The 22543-nt window shown below is 34.6% G+C and overlaps 2 protein-coding genes across 6 annotated transcripts in view; one reads left to right on the plus strand and one right to left on the minus strand.

The window, feature by feature from the left end:
- The window catches only part of LOC149909803 (peptidyl-prolyl cis-trans isomerase NIMA-interacting 4), a 107613-nt gene extending 85092 nt beyond the window's left edge, over positions 1 to 22521 (plus strand). The window contains exons 1-4 of one of the 5 annotated variants that reach the window (XR_016458609.1): positions 21125 to 21253; positions 21328 to 21449; positions 21572 to 22060; positions 22307 to 22521. Coding sequence is in view for 4 of the 5 variants with exons in the window: in XM_090119935.1 (XP_089976061.1) it covers positions 21365 to 21449; positions 21572 to 21891 (405 nt within the window). In the remaining variant the exon portion in view is untranslated. Of the gene's footprint in view, positions 1 to 2456; positions 2670 to 21124; positions 21254 to 21295; positions 21450 to 21571 lie in introns of those variants that run through there. The other 4 variants (XM_090119938.1, XM_090119934.1, XM_090119937.1 and 1 more) reach the window with 4 other exon arrangements.
- Positions 1752 to 10280, minus strand: LOC149909816 (matrix metalloproteinase-20-like). Its single transcript, XM_090119933.1, has 6 exons — positions 10193 to 10280; positions 9504 to 9666; positions 8371 to 8419; positions 8111 to 8197; positions 2522 to 2653; positions 1752 to 2002 (listed from the first exon to the last, which is right to left on the minus strand). Exons 1-6 carry the CDS (start codon positions 10254 to 10256, stop codon positions 1832 to 1834), a joined length of 666 nt encoding a protein of 221 aa, XP_089976059.1. The 5' UTR covers positions 10257 to 10280; the 3' UTR covers positions 1752 to 1831.
- Positions 22522 to 22543: the final 22 nt, after the last annotated feature.

The following is a 22543-nucleotide window of genomic DNA, read 5'->3' on the forward strand; positions in this document are numbered from 1 at the left end:
GAAGACAGAGGAGTACAATCAGCCCCTGTGCATTGCTTTTGTGGACTATGAGAAGGCTTTTGACTGCATGGTCTGTTTTCGAATCCTTGTAGCGATGTCAAGTTGACTGGCGATATATACAAGTGTTGAGATCCCTCTATAATGCTGCTACACTATCTGTCCAAATCCAAAATCAGCAAACTAACCATATCCCTCTACGGCGAGGAGTGAGGCAGGGTGATGTTATCTCACCGAAACTGTTCACTACCGCGTTAGAGGATATGTTTAAGACGCTGAACTGCCCCCCTAGTCAAGTGGCTTTCTGTTAGCGTAGCGTTCAATAGAATAGACTACGAATGTATGAGATTGACGTAAGCTGTAGCTACGTTTATCTACAGCCTACGTCAATCTCATACATTCGTAGTCTATTCTATTGAACGCTACGCTAACAGAAAGCCACTTGACTAGGGGGGCTGGACAGAAAGAGGCGTAAACATCAATGGCAATAAAATCTCACACTTGCGATTTGCTGATGATATCGTCATCATGGCTGAATCACTGCAGGAACTTCAACTTATGCTGAATGACCTTGCTGAATCCTCCCAACGAATCGGTCTCCGCATGAACACTGATAAGACTAAGATCATGATCAACGATTGCATTACACCGGAGCCGATCACTACTCAGGGAGTCACTCTTGAAGTTGTTCCAGAATATGTATACCTAGGGCAAACGCTACAACTAGGTAAGAACAACTTTGAGAAAGAAATTAGCAGGAGAGTACAATTAGGGTGGGCAGCGTTTGGGAAACTGCGTGGGGTCTTATTATCGTCAATCCCACAATGCCTAATGACAAAAGTCTTCAATCAGTGCGTCCTACCTGTCATGACATACGGAGCCGAGACGTGGACACTCACAGTGCGGCTAAAACTAAAAGTCGCTCAGTGTGCTATGGAGAGAGCTATGCTCGGTATTTCTCTGCGGGATCAAATCCGAAACGAAGTCATTCGCCAGAGAACAAAGGTTACCGACATAGCTCAGCGAATTAGCAGGCTGAAGTGGCAGTGGGCTGGTCACATTTGTCGCCGAACGGATAACCGTTCGCGTTGGGGCAAACGCGTTGTAGAGTGGAGACCGCGACTCGGCAAACGTAGTGTAGGACGCCCTGTAGCAAGGTGGAGCGACGATATACGCAAGATTGCTAGTACAAAATGGCGGCGAAAAGCTGAAGACCGAGCCAAACGGCGTGCCTTAGGAGATGTCCATTTGTCCAACAGTGGACGGAAAAAGGCTGAAGAGAGAGAGAGAGGTACATTCTTCAAAGTCACTACGATTGTTGTTACAGCTGTTAGAATGATATTGAATCATTTCGGACAACCTTATTATTTGTAAGAATAACGTATGTTTTACTTACAGATAATAAGAATACTTACTTACAAATAAGTACATATATGTTTCACCTGAGTTCATATTTAAAGCATGAAATACAAAGTAAAAAGGTTCAAAGAAAATCTTGAAGGCATCAGTTAGATTTTCCGTGATCATGATTTTTTTTAATAGGTAAGTAATCTGCACATTTCCAAATGGTATTAAGGTACCCAAAGTCAAAACAATTCTTAGGTGTAAATAGAAATCTTGAAGTGTATTGATTATTTTTTCTTAAAGCGTCATATGCAAATGTATCAAAAATTTGATCTTGCAAACCAATTTTACTCCGCTTCGCTGAAAGGACTCCTCTTAAAAGGTTAATTAAAATACAACACTCTGCCAGATGGTTTATTATAATTACATACATGTTATAAAGATTATGAGAAAAAATAACTTGTTTGTTATAGAATATAACTTAAAAAGTTTAAAATCCTTTTGAAAAGAATTCTTCCGACATGTCAAGGGGTTTTATATGTAACCCAAATGACTGTTTCATCGTACTCCTAAAATCGTCGAAGGGTTTTGTCAATTTTTTCTTAAGTTGTTTATATTGGAAACGGCCTGGGTACGAAACTACCTGGAAGTTGTAGGCGTCCTGAAACAACATTCATTAAAATTATCAAACTTAAAAAGAATGTATGACCCGCTAGTTCCACTTATCAAAAGTTTTACTTGGCAGTAGAGAGGAGAAATATAACATACTAGCTGTTCGTCGCTATATATAAGTTTCTGATTTAATAAAAGTTATTAAGTAGGTATCCTTATCCAAGTGGACACAAATACAAGGGACCAAAAATAATTAAAATCCGTTCAGTTGAAGTGTTGTAACCAAGAAGCTTGTACACCTAACTTGGCAAGTTTGTGTGAAAGGGATAAAAAACATACAGGCGTCATTCAACGTCATATTTTCTTGTTACAAGTTAATGGTCATAATCACGTCATAGTGCAATCTCCAGTGTATAAGCTTCTTGGTTGAAACTAACATGACTTTCTTTTTTATATAAAGATGCAATAATATAGATATATCAAAGTGATACAGAATATATAGATATAGGTATCAAACCGAAAGACGAGTTGTAGTGACGTCAAAGGTTGTAAGAAGAAAATAACTAACCTGAGCGCCGCGTTCGTCATCTTCGTCAAGTGTATATATTTTTCTTCCATAATCGTACACGGGATACATCATTGCACCCAGGACATCGGTGTGACCCAAGCCTATAGCGTGGCCTATTTCGTGGGCGACGACCTGAAACCGGAAACGGGTAAGTTTCATGTGCATATCCGAATAATTTAACGAGTTACACGAGTATAGAAATGTCGTGTCCATATCGTAAATTTGCTCATTTCATGAAATGATTGATCATTTCATGAAATGATTGATCATTTCGTGAAATGGTCACATTTCATGATATTGTGGCCAATTTAGTTTGACCACATCTTTAAATAGTCAATGTTTTACGATATTGTCATCCACATTTGGCCAGATCGTATAAGGGCCGATTTTTCAATGCTTGGATAAAACTTATCCGTCCAATAAAGTATTACACGATAATATTAAAATGTCACGTAAACTGTCAAATATAGTACGACATAAAAGAGATGAAATTAATTATTTTGGAACTAATTCGTTTTTCATTACCTGGCAACCCTGAATTGGCAATGTAGCTGTCAAGTTGAATAAAAATTTGTTGTTTTTTTCGTGAAGAGGAGAATTATTGAGATAAAATTGTTATTTAGAACAAGAAATTTAAATAAAAAAGGAGACATCATGAAAAAGGTTAAACGTAGCGGTGTCCGTGATGTGGTGTATAAAGTTTTTATTCGGTGTTTGTCCGAATTTCAAGCTGGAAATTTATTGACTGATTTGGAAAACGTTTACAAACGTACAGCAGAATATACCGGTGAGATTCCATTAATTTTTGCTCAGTACTACGTAAAATAGAATATTCCATTAGTAACGAGTGTTTAATGTATGTATGTATGGCGATTATTACGTTTTCGCAATTTAATTTGAGGTTATTTGTATGTAAACAAAAACTAGTTTTTATAGTGCGACCAGCACAATTTGAGTCAAGAAGTTATATCCAATCCAACCAGCCTCAAATAAAGTACCTAGTTTAGATTTTACTACATAGTATAGTGATAACTGTTTTCATACAGCTATCTATCTATTAATCAATCAAACCATGAGAAAAAAAATCATATTTACTGTATCATATTTACAGATACTGAAGATGCCCCGTACCCTCTTGCCAGTACTTCGAAACAGAGTGATGATCAGTCCTTTGAAGGAGTAGAATATTTAGATTTTGATGAATTATATTAATGTACAAAATTTATCTACAAAAAAAATAAAAATATGTGGTTTTCAAATCGCCTTGTTTTTTTCTACCCGACGGACCCAGAAAGAGGGTAATTTGTTTGAGCTGCATGTATGCTTGTTTGTTTGTATGTTTGATTCTATGTGCGCCTCTGCAGTCTAAACACTTGACCGATTTTTATAAAATAACTAATTCCAAATACATTTAAGTAAAATTTGACCTAGGTAGGTCAATTAAAATACTAATGTATTTTTGTCTTAAATTACACTATTGCTACAATGAAAGAATTATAACGGTTTAAATCGCGGTATTTATTTTAGATTATATTATATAGATTTTTGGATTTTTATTCTATAGTATCAAGATCGCTTGCGTCGCAGTATCAGTGTTGCTATATGAGCGACGGTGGCGCCCTCATTTATTTTCATCTCTTTTGTGTCGCACTGTACGGGCAATTAGAATACGTTTTTAAAATGGTAGTTTTATACATTATTCGACGAATAAGTTTTATCAAAGGATTGAAAAATCAGCCCTAAAATATTTAAAAAATTCTGAATATTTATTGAATTTGTTTATTGTCATTCAAGTTAGTGCCGCGGCAGCGGCCAGCGAATGACAGAAGCGAATGGCTTTTTAGAAAAGAAACAATTATAATATGTAAATGTAATATAGTAGAATATACATATAAACACACTAGCGGTCCGCCCCGGCTTCGCCCGTGGTACCTACATGTTTAAACTATCCTATCTCTCAAGTTGGATCGAACTGCACATGGTGTGCGAATTTTATTATAATCGGTTATTTTCCGGGGATTTTCCACGCATTTCCCAGGCATTTTCCGGACATTTCTCAGGCATTTTCCGGGGATTTTCCAGGCATTTTCCGGATATTTTCCGGACATTTTCACGCATTTACCGGATATTTTCCGAACATTTTCACGCATTTTCCGGATATTTTCCTGGCATTTTCCACGGTTTTTCCGGAATTTTCCACGCATTTTCCGAGCATTTCCCAGGCATTTTCCGGTTATTTTCCGGGAATTTCCCAGGCTTTTTCCGGGGATTTTCCGAGCATTTCCCGGGGATTTTCCGGATGTTGCCCAGACATTTTCCGGACATTTCCCTTGCATTTTCCGGGAATTTTCCACGCATTTCCCAGGCATTTTCCAGACATTTCTCAGGCATTTTCCGGGGATTTTCCAGGCATTTTCCGGATATTTTCCGGGGATTTTCCGAGCATTTCCCGGGAATTTTCCAGACATTTACAGGCTATGTCAGGGAAATGTTCGGAAAATGCCTGGAAAATACCCGGAAAATATCCGGAAAATGCCTGGAAAATCCCCGGAAAATGCCTGAGAAATGTCCGGGAAATGTCTGGGAAACATCCGGAAAATCCCCGGGAAATGCTCGGAAAATGCGTGAAAATGTCCGGAAAAAGCGTGGAAAATGCCACTTCAAATTTGCGAAGTAATTAAAGCAGAAAACCAAAAAAGAAAAAGAAAGCTAAAAATCTTTCATATTAAATGTATACGGGATATTCATATTTCATACTTAATGTATGGGAGGGTTTAAAGATAATTTTTTTGATATTTCTCGATTTATTTTAAAAAATTTATTACGGCCATTTTACTCATTAGGTTAAGTACTTTCGATATCAGTTTAAAGTTTTTTGTTATCTGTAATACTTACGGAAAAATCGCCTGTGCACACTTAACGATTACACCCTGTATAATGTATATATTAAGATTAAGATATACTTAGTTATAGGATTTTTGACGCATTTTTTCTTCAATATAAGATATCCGCAGTTTCCATAGTACTCGAACCTCTTCGTCGTAAATTCTTTGCTATGATTTTCTTCATATTGTAATTAAACGAATTATGAAATTTTTAACTGCGAATAATAAAATTTCGCAAGTGGCCGCCATCTTATCACATAAACACAGCGCTTGCAGCGCCTCTACCAATAATTAATGTAACTATTTTACGATATTATGATCAAATAATTTTGATCATTTCATGAAATAACCGCGCGTTTAGTTCGCCAAATCGAGATATATTTCGATACGATTTCTTATCATATATCTGCTCAAACCACATCATGATGTTGCCAATAGACAGTCAACCATTTCATGAAATGGTCGCATTTCATGAAATGATCGATAATTTCATGAATGGAGCAAATCTACGATATGGCCACGACAGAAACATTATGAAGATAGCTGGCCGTGCACGTCCGGGGGCTGGACGAGACACCGCGTTGAAAGGTCGATGGATATTGCACGGTGTAGCGTGAAATAAGCTTTATACCGATGGATGTAGATGGCATAATTGGCATTGTATGTAAAATGGCCATATCCTAGTTTTCTATAATAGAACATAAAATAATATAAAAAATAAAAATAAAAAAAAAAAACTTTCTTTAACTCTCCGGTTGATTAACATTTCATAAAATCCCCTTTCATCACAAATATTATCATAATCTATACTAAGATCTATACTTAAATATTATAAAGCTGAAGAGTTTGTTTGTTTTTTTGAACGCGCTAATCTCAGGAGCTACTGCCCCCCTAGTCAAGTGGCTTTCTGTTAGCGTAGCGTTCAATAGAATAGACTACGAATGTATGAGATTGACGTAGGCTGTAGATAAACGTATCTATGAAAAATTATTTCGTTGTTAGATAGCCCATTCATCGGGGAAGACTATAGGTATAGGGCATAGGCTATATAAGCTATATAATATATATATTAAGCTCAGTAATTAATAATTATACACTATATAATATAGGTACAGGTAAATTAGCTTGGAGAAATTTTTGCATATGTAGTGGTGTGTATATTACTCAGATCTTAGAGCGCGTTTCCACTATATCGTTCTGGCCTATACAAAAATGTTTCGATATCCTAACATTACTATTTAACTTTATACTTATTCCTAGCAACACTTTTGTTTTCAATAAAAACAAGTTTTTATTTGAAAGAAAATGGTTTTGACTTTATAAAAAAAAATATATCATTCAATTTTACGTCCTTGAGCAAACGACAAGGCGACTACCGTGAAACAATAAAATATCGTGTCCATAATAATTTGTTTCATAATTAATATTTGACCATAATAATTACGAAACAAAACAAATAAATAAATCGTCACTTGATAGTGGAAAGTGGAAACACGCACAAAACCAGAATAAACCAGTTTACGCTGTCCGCAGGTGCCACGTGCAGTCGTTTGGTAGCGTTAGAACATAAAGCACATTTCATTCAAAAATTATAATTATTATGTACGTAGTTTAATTGATAAATTTTGTATTTGTTGATTGTTGTTATTATTTGTTATTATTGTTATAATATTTGTTGAAGTGAATTACATGTCCCGCAGCCGGAGGCCCCAAATGAAAACTCAGATGTACTTAAAAACTACATTTAATAGCTAAAATGAGACTTTTACACCCATGTCTGCACGATGCAGACCGGAGTTAAAGAATGAATTTATACAGTTTAATAATTATAAAGACGTAAGCTTGGATGCTATAAGGGAAATCGCATCCACATTCTATTCCCGTGCGAACGGCGTATTCAGCAGTTTTGTATGAAGGCAGGGCCATAACTAGTGTTTAATTTGTGTGTAAGTGTTGTAACTTTATATTGTTAATTCAATATGGCTCCAGTGTTAAAACATGGTCGAGGCAAGCCTTTGACTTCTCAAACTAAAGAATTAAACTTTAAATGTCGTTTCTTTTTCAGGTTAGTAAATTTTTCATTTTAGTAACATTGTTAATGTAAAAGTTATATGTATGTTAAATGTGCAAATATTAAAATAAAGTCTCATCTTTTTCAGAGGAGAAACACATATAGTTTAATTTAAAATTCCTTATATATACAGGGTTACTTGTAAAACACCGGCAACCTCGCAGGACAAGATAGCTAACATCATAAGTAACAACATTTCGACTTTTGATAATTTGTTAGATTTTATTTTCATACAAAAATAAATATTCATTTAATTTTCCGTCTGAATATTATAAACTCTACGCCTCCCAAAAATTACGTAAACAAAAAGCGAACGAGAGGGGGAAGGGGGCGTCGCGTCGTCCATCCGATAATTAATAGAACATAGACTTACAAATGTAAGGAGAGTACAATAAAAGTTTAAAAAATCATTTAAAAATAATTTATTGCGTTATGCCAAAAGTCGTAGAACAAATGTTGTTATTTATGATGTTAGCTATCTTGTCCTGCGAGGTTGCTGGTGTTTTACAAGTAACCCTGTATAAAATAAAAACTAAAAATAAAATGTTGTTTTATTTTATTTGCTGACCATACACTACTACAAACGCAAAAATTTCTCCTAGCTAATTTACCTGTAATATTCACTGTACTTACTTGAAATAAGTTCGGTGCATCTGATTTGAAATTTTCGCCAAATTGTACCTCGTCATTGATTCTAATTCTGGTAATTTGTGCACGTTTCTGATAGGTAATGAAAAATAATTCACACTTATTAATGTATACGATTTTTTGTAAATTTTATAACTTTGCTAACATACCTACTTAGTTATTTTTGAAAAAAAAAAGGAAAAAGAACATATTTAAGTTATAAATTCTTGAATATCATTAGTAGGTATCTACTGACTTGAACGTACCGTATTCGCAATCACAATTTTATCGCTGTGAAGTTTTAAACTGCCAAACCTGAAACAAAATCAGGAGTCGAGCATGCTTCGGTAGATATGAATTACATCAGCTGGCATAGGTAAAGATGTGAATCAAATCTCATATAAATTATTATTCATAATTAGGGTTCCGGATCCCAAATGGATAAAAGCAAAACCCTTACAATAGGACCTCTCACCTCTGCATGCCATCTCTTGCCCGCCCGCAAAAAGATAGGTAATAATAGGAAATACATAAAAAAAGAGGTTTTATCTTACTATAGTAATTGTAAGATACCGCTACGAACGCTAGCTTGTCCTATTCGACCGGATACCGAATATAAATAGTAGCCTAAAAGGGCGAATATCTAGTAGTAACAAAATATTCGTGGCATGAGGCATTCCAAAAATTGTAGAGATGCTATTACGTATTTTAAATAAAGAATAGAATAAAATCGATCACGAGGCGGGACTCGAACCCGCATCCTTTCACGCCAATCCGGGGCGGATGCTTGACTAACTCAGCTACCCGTGACGCTAGATGCTATTACGTTATATCACTCTGAATTTGAAACACAGCCAAAAATTTGACCTTTGAACTATTTTGATTCGCACATCGGTCCTGTGGTTTTGCTGTGAGTGCCCACGAGACAGACAAACACACTGTATTTAAAATAGAACTCAGAATGGATTTTATTATCTACTAGCGGTCCGCCCCGGCTTCGCCCGTGGTACATATTTACGTTTTCTCTACATAAAAACCATCCTCGTACTTCAAGGAATATAATAAAAAAAGAATTATCGAAATCGGTTCAGCCGTTCTCGAGTTATGCGCTTACCAACACATTTTGCGATTCATTTTTATATATAAGAAGAAGAAGAAGACTAGCGGTCCGCCCCGGCTTCGCCCGTGGTACATATTTACGTTTTCTCTACATAAAAACCATCCTCGTACTTCAAGGAATATAATAAAAAAAGAATTATCGAAATCGGTTCAGCCGTTCTCGAGTTATGCGCTTACCAACACATTTTGCGATTCATTTTTATATATAAGAGTAACTACTTTTTAAATAACAAGTAAAGGTCCTCTTCAGTGATATTAATATTAAATGCGCATATCATACTCAATTATTATATCGACGGGTCCTTTGTCTCTCTTAACAAAAGTAATTCCAGAAGAGGGAGACCATATCATGAAAGCCATGGCAATCATAGAGTCGACGTAACGAGTGTCCATCTTCGGTGTATACTTTATCTTGTATTGAATGAATTTCTTAAGAAATTTTCCTGAAAGATTTAAATGAATTAGACAAAATTCATATTAGAATTTGGAATAAGTAGATATCTAGTGTGTTATTTATGTTTTCATGTTTGTTTAAACTGAATTATCCAAGGCTACTGAATGGATTTTGATTAAATGAGTGGTGGTAAGGACCTCGCAGTTCAAATCGACAAGTCCGGGGTTCGAGACCAGGCGAGGGCGTGCCGTAAATAAATTGATGTTTCAATTTTTCAATTTAATTTCAACCGGCATGTCGAAGAATCAAAAAAGTTCGACGACAGCTTGGTGGATTATTGCCTACCCTTAGGCCCATGACCCAGCATTGGGAACGTATATGGGATGATGATGATGCTGATGATGAAATTGGCCGTGCTGTACATCTACATAAGCTATAGGTATAAATCTACTACCAAGCTTTTGTTACGTGCGAAGCTTTTGTGTGTGGATATTATAAGCTAACTAAATTAAATTTAAAGCGGAATTAAGCTCATATTATATCGATTTGAATTACAAGAATATAACAGAAATTACCTAAAATACTGTATCTTTTGGAACGCCTGTGTACGTCGGGATGTGCGCATCTGCTCAATGACATCCAATGTTTGGTTTTGTAATTTAGCTCGCCTGAAACGTTAAAAATAACTGTAGACAAGTACCTGTGCAGTGTGCACGCCTGTGGTTCACTGTCGAGGAAAGGTTGTTCCAATTCAGATAGCTTCATGGCTCATGCGCTCATGCATAGCGCTTTCCTGAAGATCGTCATATTATGATCAGATTCATAGTTGACGATTCTTTAAAGGAAGTACAAACATTCATTTTATACAGGGTTACTTATAAAACACCAGCAACCTTGCAGGACAAGATCATAACTTTAAATAACAGCATTTGTTCTACGACTTTTGATAATTTGTTAGATTTTATTTTCATACAAAAATAAATACATATATTAATTTAATTTTCCGTTTAAATATTATAAACTCTACGCGCATCCCAAAAATTACGTAAACAAGAAGCGAACGAGAGGGGCCGAAGGGGGCGTCGCGTCGTCCTTTCGATAATGAATAGAACATAGACTAAGAGCTAGCGCGCACGAGCAACTTTGTCTCGGCAACTATTTTGTCTCTCCCATCAATTTGTATGGGGAGTTGCATCGCTACGTGCGCGCACTTTCATACTAGCCCATAGGAGGGAGAGACAAAATAGTTGCGGAGACAAAATAGTTGCGGAGACAAAGTTGCTCGTGCGCGCACTGTCTTAGGCGATCTTCACACTGCCCCGCATCATGCTGCATGTTGCGTGTCGAAGCACCTACGCGCGTTCCTGCAGGAGTGCAGATCTGCATCATCGTGCGGGTTTTTTGCGCACTCACGCGCGTAGGTGCGTTTGTAGATTAACGCACGGCGGCTCATTAAAAAAATTCATTTTTAAATGAATAATTAATATATTTTTGTAAATAAAATAAGTGCCTACCAATAAAAAAACAATGAATATTATGCATGTTCTAAGAAGTTTTTGTGTCGGGGCCTTAAAGCATGAGCCACATCATGCTGGGGATGGGCCGTGCCGAAGCAGGGAAACAAATAAAACAATATCTATAGGTACACATTTCAAAAACGTGCCCCGTCCGGACCCAGAACCACGATGGATTTTTGATCGAGCTCAGGATGGGGCACGGCCCGGTAGAGACACAGTATAGCGTAAATCATGCTTAAATCTTATTTTCTTTTATTTAAAATCAACAACAAATTGAATGAAAATATTACCAGTTTCCTCCAAGTGCGCAAAATGTTGTAATGATTTGAGAGCATCCCTCAATGTATTGCTGGGAACTTCGCAATATTTATGTATACAGCGTATAGACGATTCATCCAGATAGCCGTATCGGGTCAAGTATTTCTACAGTAAAAGAGATAATTACTTATTAAAAATAATCTAATTTTTGTGCGCTCTTATAATAATTCAAATCACAGAAACTTATTTTAATAAAAAAAAAAAAAACAAAATGGGCGAAAAATATTTGCAGAAAATAATGTTATTTTTGTTACAAACTCAAACATTTATTTATTCAATTAAATGATTATGTCGCTCAGGTTCACACATTACTATTATAGCGCTAATGGGTCGTTTTCAAAATAATTGTACATTACTACAAAATGTTTGTCCCCCTAAAAAATCTTCGAAAAAAATATGGTTACGACTGAAATAAATCATTGTTAACGTTTTACAGACTGAACTTAAGCATACTGCATATCATTTCTGATGAAAAGCAATGAATTGCGATTCAAATTCTTACATAAATTTAATGTGAAAATAAAGTAACAAAAAAAGCTCCATACATTTTTTTATTGTCCCCTATGTGGACGACAATGAAAACCAATATTTTTATCAGAATTTTTGTATGAAACTTCCTATTTTTTTGTATCATAATTAAAAAGCAATGTTTGAAGTGTTATATCTGATAGATTAAACTATTTAAATTACCTTAAATAAACGAAGAATGACATATTATAAAATGTCCCTATCAATCGTTACAATTTCGTGACACTGATATATTGACATAATTAACCAACTTCTTGTATCACAAAGAAGAGGAATCTAACTCTAATCATTGGCAAAACTGGTCATGTCACGAAAAGTAAGGTCACATTAACGCGCCGCCATTTTGTTCGTCGTCCAGACATGGAAGAAGTCCTGTAGTGTGCTGTGCAAAAAATTTAGTTACATTTTCCTAACGACGTATTCTCAACAAAAGTAAGTACATTTTGAAGAATTCACCTACCGCAATTGTAATATACTTAAATTATGACTAGAGTAATAGATTACACTTTCAATCTAATGGTAAATGTGATTATGTTTTGTGTAAAAGTATTTCTTAGGTTATTTTTTACATGTTACTGACGAACAATTTCTTGACATTTACTGACGTCAGTAAATTGTAGACGGTAAAGCTGTGGTCTCATGTGTAAAGTATGAAAATAAGATATTAAAATGTGTGTTAAATTAATGTAACGAATAAAAATAAAGGAGAAAAACAATAAATCTCTCAAGATTATTTTTTTGTAACTACAGGCCATACTTTTTTAAACCATGATGTAGGGTTAGTAAAGTCGGGCTTAGGGACTTGACTTTTCCTGGGATCTGATAACTTTTTTATAGTGAAAGCGGATCAGTGAGTCTTGGCCTCCAATTTTACAAGTGGTTTCTGATGGGATAACGCTTGCCTTATTGCATTTAGTGTTGATCGCTTTTCCACCCACACGAGTGATGCTTACTTTTGTTTTTATTTTTATTCAAAATACATATATCCAACAGCTTTTTTTAGTTTCAGAATGCCGCTAACCGGTGCCGAACGGCAAAAAAATACATTGAAAAACTAAAAAAGCAAAACCCTGAAAAATATGAAAAGAAAAGGAAAAAACACCTCGAGAAAGTGAAACAAAGACAAAGAAAAATATCAGATCTTAATGACAGTGAAAAAGAAGCTCGAAGACAAAAATGGAAAGAAGCTAATGATAGAAGAAAATAAAAGGGAAACCAAACAGAGAATTATAAAAATTGATTGTTTCTTGATTATTTTGTAACTAAAAATATATTTTTTTTAACTAGTGACTTCTTACTTTTTTATATGTTATATTACCTTATTCTGAATGCAGCCTTACTTTTACAACTTCCTGACATTTCCTAACGAAACAGTTTACTGACAATTTCGTGATGTACAAATATTTTGAAAATGACCCTAATAGGTATATAAAATACCTACAGTAATTCAATGTGTAACTATTATCTGCAAATTTAAGGAGACTGTCGATCTGAGGCGAAACCTATATTATAAAGTCTGATAATACTTTCTATTTCTTCGTTCGTTCGTTTTTTTTTCAATACATAATATACCTATTGCTACACTTGGATAATCGGTAGGCTGCATTACGGGAAAATTCCATCAAGACATGCGTTAGGTCCTCTGGAACACCGCATTGATTACAATTCGGTGAACTTCTTCATCAGAAACGCAAACTTATTTTATATAACTAAAAAATATTAAGGAAGAAAAGGACACGGGGTTGGTAAGTTAAAGTAATTTTATCAAAAAGTAGTGTGTAATCACTAAAATCTCTAAATGTGGCTCTCAAAATATTTTGTGGCACTTACCAAATATTTTATATCATGGCGACTAACTTGTAAAGTATGCGTTAATTCGCAAATAAAACTTAATAACAAAAATAATAATATTCTCATGGCTGTCCTTTTTGTGACTGATTTTTGGATATACATCTGAGTTTATATTAAATTAATTTGAATATGATATTTTCCTCTTAAAGACTTAAATTATTTACGATTACTATATAAGGTATTAATTCCTTATTAGGTATCCCTATTTATTATAATTAAATCCATATACTGCAAAACCACAATGATATTGTCACGTAGGTACTAATATACCGAACTCCCAGGAAATTTATTAAAATTTTTTCCTTTTAATATGTACCTAGTACCTACTAGCTGTTCCCCGCGGTTTCACCCGCATTGCTACGCTCCTGTTGGTCTTAGCGTGACGATATATATAGCCTTCCTCAATAAATGGGCTATCTAACACCGAAAGAATTTTTCAAATCGGACCAGTAGTTCCCGAGACTAGCGCGTTCAAACAAACAAACAAACAAACAAACAAATAAACTCTTCAGCTTTATAATATTAGTATAGATTAGTTTAGATTTCATAAATATAAACTAGCTTTCCGCCCACGGCTTCGCCCGCGTTTTCAAAGAAAAAGTTGTTTATTTCTCGAAATAAAAATATTCACAAGAATTCACAATAAAATTAAAGATAGAATACATCAAATAATATGTACATGAATGAATAATAGGAGAGGATAAAATACATAATATTAAATTTAAGGATATGCTAAATTGGAGAGGTGCATAAAAGAGTTTTAAAAGATTTCTATCCTATGTGTTAATCCCAATTACCCTCTATAATATTTGTGCTAAATTTCCTTGTAATCGGTTCAGTAGTATTTGCGTGATTAACAAACATACACCTACACATACACAAACGTCCATCCTCTCAAACTTTCGCAATTAAATATGTATTAGTAGGTAGTATAGGATAGGATATTATCTAATTGATTTTATGATTTGGTTATTGTTTGTTGGTTACGACTTATTGCAAACTCCATCGATTAAAAAAATATCGTACCGAGTAACATATGGTAGGGTAGGTATATTTTTTCCCCGACTCAAGCTCAAACAGGATCAGGGTGAAGACCGAAGAAGCGGTTCTAAAGTGACATGAATATTGAATACACGGCCCAGGGGCCTGGGCACTGCAGGGCACTGGTTCTTAGGGAGTATATATTTTTGTGTCATGGTTAGTGTAAACTATTTATTTAATCCTATTTTATTCTAAATCTGACGTCAAACAAAAATTTAACTACTCTTTTTCATTCAGAAAATCTGAAAACTTAATTTCGGTTTCACCCGCTTTGTCAAATCAGTCTATCTGTCCTTTGCTATTTAAATGCATTTTTAAAGATTTATATACATTATCGTATATGAGCTACCAACGTTGACAAGAGAGAATTTTAGTATAAGTACATAGTTGGTTCTTTGATATACTGTTTCTCTTCTTATTTCGGTTAGATTCCGGGCTGTCTGGCTGGCCGCAGTGGTTGCGTTTATTAGTGCGCATCTTATTTGCACAGGAAAATATCCGTAATTTAAAGTCAGTAATTTTTAATCTTTTGCCTTTAAATAGATCCATCAGACATAATTTTTTTATTGCAAGACGTTTTTTTCGTTGTTAAATAGGTGCCAAACGCAATTTTTTATTTCAAAATCATTATTACGTTTTATACAATTCAAAATACTACATTAATTTTAATCAATTAATCTCAATCTATCCATACTGATACCTATTATAAATGCGAAAGTAACTCTGTCTGTCTGTCTGTTACTCAATCACGCCTAAACTACTGAACCAATTTTCATGAAATTTGGTATGGAGATATTTTGATACCCGAGAAAGGACATAGGCTACTTTTTATCCCGGGAAAATGACGCAATCCCGAAAATCCCACGGGAACGGGAACTATGCGAATGCGGGTTTTTCTTTGATGCGCGGGCGAAACGCGGGCGGAAACCTAGTATGTAAATAAATAATTATATAATATACTTATAATATATATAATAATTTTAATCCAAAAATGTACACTGGTCAATATACAGGATTTCCCGTAAGTAGTGGACCAACGGGTTATGGGGAGTAGAGGGACTTATTATCTAACAAAAATAATAAAATTTATTGTCCTAGACCATAAAGTTTTTGATTTATGTTTTATTTTCAAAATTTGTATGAACTTTTACCATATTTCTGTTTTTATTTTATTCTTATTTTTTTGTTCAAGGTTGTTAAGAATACATTTAAGTCTTCCTAATTAAAATGATACTCAAGCATAATTATCAACAACAAGAAAATTAGACCAAAAATAGAGCAAAATTTTACGTTTTTAAGTTTACGGACTGAAGTTTGAACAAAGCTGGTGTAAAAAAAATGTATGGTAACCCTGTGGAACTTTATTTTAAAAACTTCTACATCTCATGCAAATTACAAAAAGGTATAATTATGTGGTATAAAGTATTTAAAAAAATGTTAAATTGGCGTACAACATTCAAATTAGAAATTATCAGGTAGTCAACTCATTAAGTTATTCCGAGAATTATTGCGTTTATGGGCGCGCGCTGGAATTCTTTTGTATTGTTTCTGGCCAATCATAGACGATACTTGAACCCACTATTATTTTCTTTGACTTTCAACTATTTCAGTGACTTGCTTATAGCTCGGAACTAGCTTGATCCCGTCATTACGATATTATTCTTTGTTGAAGTACGCTTGAATTTGGATGTTGTTCGACTTTGGTTTTTTGAAGGAAAATGCTTAATAAATACACTCCACGTGAATATGCAGAAAAATGTTTGATGTACCAATGAAATACTCGACAAGCAGCACGTGTTTATCGTGAGCGTTATCCCTATCGGGATTGCTATCCTGATCACCGATTTTTTCTCAGAGTAAATAACGCATACCACGAAGGTCGTATTCCTGGAATTGGAAATCGAGTAGGAAGGCCTAGATCAGTCAATGATCGTCTAATATTGACAGAAGTAGAAGAAGATCCTTCAACCAGTACTCGCGGTATTGCTAGACGCACTGGTGTACCAAGAAGTACAGTGCATCGCATATTGAAGGGAAGTAATTTACACCCGTGTAATGTACACCAAGTGAGCAAGCATTGATACCAGGTGATTATCAATGACGAATTAATTTTTGTCAAGAGATGTTTCGTCGATGCTGACAGGATCAAAATTTTTTTAACTCAATAATTTTTTTAACATTTCTGCATATTGACGTGGAGTGTATGTATGTAGTAGGCAATTTTCTTCAAAAAACTAAAGTCGAACAATATCCAAATCACAAGCAAAATCAGTGTCCAATTCAAGCGTACTTCAACAAAGTATAATATCGTAATGACGGGAACAAGCTAGTTCCGAGCTATAGGCAAGTCACTGAAATAGTTGAAAGTCAAAGAAAATAATAGTGGGTTCCATTGAGATAATATTAATATGGAGTCGATACCGCCTACACCACTTATGTTCCACTCAACATACGTCATGTGCCATGTGGCGTAACTGCACTCAGTCGCTTGCTCGCTCATTGGCGCGAACGTCACGCTCATTTTTTATTTGTTTTAAAGTGAAACGCATCAAATATGCCTACGTGTGTGTTACGATATTGCACAAATAATACAAATAATACGGAAAAGTGCAAAGGAATAACTTTTCAATCAGTAAGTAACTAGATAATAATTTTTAAAACTTAGTTAGAACAAAATTTTTGGCGGGCGACATTTTGCGTCATTTGTCATAGATTAAAAATTTAAGATATGACATTGGGCATTAAATAAGTGTTGTTAGTAATATTTGCTGGCGTATATTTTTATAGTATAAAATAATAATTTTACATATTTAGAAAAGCATAGACTGGTTGTTAATTGAAAAAAGGTGAAATCATGAAATATGAAAATCAATTACTTAATCACCAATTTTTTTTTTGTTAATTGATTTTAATCAATTTTAATTGATATTGTATAAGCTACTGACTTGAACGTATAATTGAATTATTATTTATTTATCTGCACTAATATTATAAAGAGGAAAACTTTGTTTGTTTGTTTGATTGTAATAAATAGGCTCATAAACTATTGGACCGATTTTGATGAAATTTGGCACAGACAATCTTTAGACCCTGAGAAAAAACATAGGCTACTTTTTATTGCGAAATATGTACCACGGGCGAAGCCTGGGCGGACCGCTAGTTCAGAGATTAATATTTTTTCTATTCAAGGTTTCCATGTCTGGGCCGTGAAGAAAGGGAAAAATGGGTAAAATTTGTCCAAAACAACCGCAGTGAAGAAACCTGGTTACCATCCGATAGAACTTGCGTCTGTTCATTGCATTTTCGCGATGAGGATAAATATACCACAAAAGCGGGAAGGCGTATTCTAAAGAAGTCTGCTGTTCCTTGTATTGATGTTAGTAATAATAATAAAATTTTACGGATTTGTATAACAAATAAAATATTATTTTAGCCATCACTAACATTATTATTATTATATTTATTTTAGCCGAAGGTGTGCTACAATAGTACTGGAACAATACAAGCAATTTCTGAGCCGGGAACATGTTCTGAAGTTGATGAACTAAATATAAATAAACACAATTTTTACACGGCTTTTATTTTTTTTCTAAAAAAGGCTCAATTTGTAAGGAATGAAACTTCCCATAGCCCTGACTGAACCTCCTCATCCTATATTATATGCCAGATATTGTTAGCCCCGCGTAGTAAAGTCAGTTTATATCTAAAATAAATATTAAGTACTACCTGTACTAGCAATGCCCTGCGGTTTCACCCGCATAGATAGCGATATCGTTACAGTGAAAAGTCTACTATAGGTCGGACTATAGGTTTAATTTTTAATCACATGAAAATCACCTTTACCCCGTCCCGCACTACGGCCTTTTTTTTTTTTGTTTTAGTGGGGAAATCTTTCATAGATACCCACGGCCTCCAGGGGAGGGGCCGTGGGTTATCTCGGATTCCTACCGACCAAAACCCCACTGTGTTCCGTCAAGACGCATATTGGTAGAATTCCTCCGTGACCCCCGCACTACGGCCTGCTCGAACAGTATACCTACTATTTTCTGTAGATTGACACTTTCAAATTCGTTATATCTTTTGAATGGAATATCCAATTCTTTTCATACAAAAAGTATTTTGCTGGTATTGAAACAGTCTGTAATAAAACATCATTTAATGGGATAAGGATTAATATAGTATGTGTATGGATAACATGGTTTGATTACTGTCGGCACTTCTATTTACTTTGAAAACGTAAAAAAGTTGTTGTAGTAACATAACTACTGAAGATAGACATATGGTATCGCGGACTTTCTTGTAGATATTGATCCATTCTATAATACTGTAGAACATTTTTTTGTTCTATCTTCAATAGATTCCGCAGCGCACGCGATGACAGAAGTTTTATTGAGGATTTTTTTACACCTTGGGTTACATTATTGCATTTTTGGTAAGGATCTCTAATTTTTTTTAAAATGCAATATAGCCTATGTTGCTCAGTAAAGATGCAGCTTTCTAATGGTGAAAGAATTTTTGAAATCGGTCCAGTAGTTTTTGCATGAAAACCATACATACATACATACATACTTACATACATACTTACAAACTTTTCCTCTTTATAATATTAGCACAGTATTACCATTATTTCCTACAGTAGTGCGACGAATGTACTTGTGCAGAGAAACGGAGGGGAACTGGCGGGGGTCGGGCGACGCGGGCCGCGTAAAGCAAACACGCTTAGTTTGCTTTACCTAGCGCGAAAGGATGACGCAGTCGTATTTTTTGTGTAATAATTTTATTATACATAGGTACTTACATATTCTATTATGGCGCGCACAAACTGTTCGGTTTACGGATGTAAATCTACATTGAAATCCCAGAAGGAAACAATATTTCAGAAAGATTGTATTAATTGTATCTGTTGAATTAAAATCAAAGCTGTGTATATATGTTGTCCTCATTATTTTCTAATCAGATTGTACATCCCAATGCGAATGCATTACTTAGTTAAATGTTATAATATACAATTAAGAACATCCAAAAATAAAGTGTCCACGTAAATAATATTTAGCAGTGCAATATCTGTAAAATTATATATTTATGAACAAATAATTACATCAGATTTAATAATCGCAATTATTTTGAATGTACATATGAATAAAGATTTCATCATAATATTAATAATCACAATTGTTTTATTTCCCATTTGTTGCAACCCTAGCGTATTTTCGTTTGGCAGCGTCATTACCTACGCTGGCGGCGGCATCGCGCGACATCAAAGGCGATTCCTTACTGTAGGAAATAATGGTAATACTGTGATATTAGTATAGAAGTACAAAGAAAATTTCAAGTCAACGTGCATGTAAGGAGTGGCACCCAATAAAATAGACAGAAAGAAACAAAGTGTCGCCTCTATAGCGGTGAGTCAGTGACATCGCATAATCTATGACTGTCTAGCCGTCATTCGCGCGCCCCGCGCCGCCATCTTGGCGCACAGATTTTGTTCGTGGTGTCTGCTCCATAATAGTATTATCTCAATGGTGGGTTCAAGTATCCTCTATGATTGGCCAGAAACAATACAAAAGAATTCCAGCGCGCGCCCATAAACGCAATAATTCTCGGAATAACTTAATGAGTTGACTACCTACCTGATAATTTCTAATTTGAATGTTGTACGCCAATTTAACATTTTTTTAAATACTTTATACCACATAATTATACCTTTTTGTAATTTGCATGAGATGTAGAAGTTTTTAAAATAAAGTTCCACAGGGTGACTATACATTTTTTTACACCAGCTTTGTTCAAACTTCAGTCCGTAAACTTAAAAACGTAAAATTTTGCTCTATTTTTGGTCTAATTTTCTTGTTGTTGATAATTATGCTTGAGTATCATTTTAATTAGGAAGACTTATGTATTCTTAACAACCTTGAACAAAAAAATAAGAATAAAATAAAAACAGAAATGGTAAAAGTTCATATTAAGCTTATGTGGATGATATTTTTATCAAATTTTGAAAATAAAACATAAATCAAAAACTTGATGGTCTAGGACAATAAATTTTATTATTTTTGTTAGATAATAAGTCCCTCTACTCCCCATAACCCGTTGGTCCACTACTTACGGGACACCCTGTACATATTATTTTACTGCGGCAATCAGTGTGATGTGTCAAAACGAGACATCAAATAGGTATCATTAAAAAATGGTTGACGTGACGTCTATGGTTGACGTGATCTGTCATTGCAATTTGCAAATTGCAAACTTAATTTTTTTACTTTATTTATATTAATTATTAATAAAGTGCGGTAATTATTATTAAATATTCTCGAGCCTGTATAATTATCGGTTAATTTAAGTTCAAATTTACTTACTATTTAGAATCAAAAGCTTTTTAAGGTTAGAAAAAAAAACAACATTGCGTTCATTAATCATTATTTGTATCATCTTATTTATAAAAACGTATTCTTTAGGTGTCCTTTCTCTACAATTGGTACAAATTAATTTAATATGCCACCTAAAAAACAACCCGACAAAGGTGGTAAAGGCGGCGGTGCAGCAAAAAGCGGCGGTAAATCAGGCGGAGACGCAAAAGGTACAATAATTATTATAAGTTTGTTATTTCATTAATTTAAGTCAACATTATCTTATGATTGATATTTGAAGCATGATTAAAGTAATAAACTGTTGACAGTGTTGACATAATTTTGATTTCAGAATCAGCCGGCAAGGAAAAAAAAGGCGGTACAGCTGTCAAAGTACGTCACATTTTATGTGAGAAACAATCAAAATGTTTGGAAGCTTTGGAAAAATTGAAAGCCGGTCAGAAGTTCCCTGATGTAGCCGCTGCTTACAGCGAGGACAAAGCGCGACAGGGCGGCGACCTCGGCTGGATGACGCGTGGCTCCATGGTTGGACCTTTTCAAGATGCTGCATTTGCTTTGCCAATATCTTCTGTGACAAATCCTGTTTACACAGATCCCCCAATTAAAACGAAATTTGGCTATCACATTATTATGGTAGAAGGCAAAAAATGAGTGATACAGTGTTTGAGTTTGAATATTTCTGGGCGATACTTTTGTTATTTATAATGGAGAGAATTTGTTGCCTACAAGAACAATTTGATAAGGATTTTTCATTGTTACCTGATGCACAGAGATCCCTTGACTCGCTAGTTTCTAATATTGAAGACTTTGCAAATAGAGAGTAAGCTTTTGTAATAATATTTTTATAAATGCATAAAATTTAAATTATCAGTAAGTATATTTACTGTCAAATCTTGGGCTTGATCCATTTTTGAGACTGATGATGCATTTGTCCATAGTGCAGACTGATTGGTTAAAAATATGAATTGGGGATTATAAAACATCAAATGTATTTGTATTGATAAATTCTTATATAAAATTATAACTACTTAATTATAAAATTATAATTGTTACTTGTTGTTTTCAGTTCTGGACTAAAACTTAGCTTTCTAAGGCTTTATCGGTTAATGCACATAACAATGTTGCTCACTTTGGTATATTTCTGCAATGTGTGCCTTTGGTTCATCATGATCAAGAAAGTTCCGACTCGAACCCTCAAGTATAGATTTAAATTATCTTTTCCGTCATAATGTTTTTCGGGATACAATGGAAATAATATGAAATAAATATTATGGTTACTTTTCCTTGCTTTTGTTTCTGGATG

Source organism: Colias eurytheme, chromosome 3 (genome assembly GCF_061535395.1).
Source record: "Colias eurytheme isolate Ceu_HAF_F1 chromosome 3, ilColEury1 Martin Lab GWU primary, whole genome shotgun sequence".
NCBI lineage: Eukaryota > Metazoa > Arthropoda > Insecta > Lepidoptera > Pieridae > Colias > Colias eurytheme.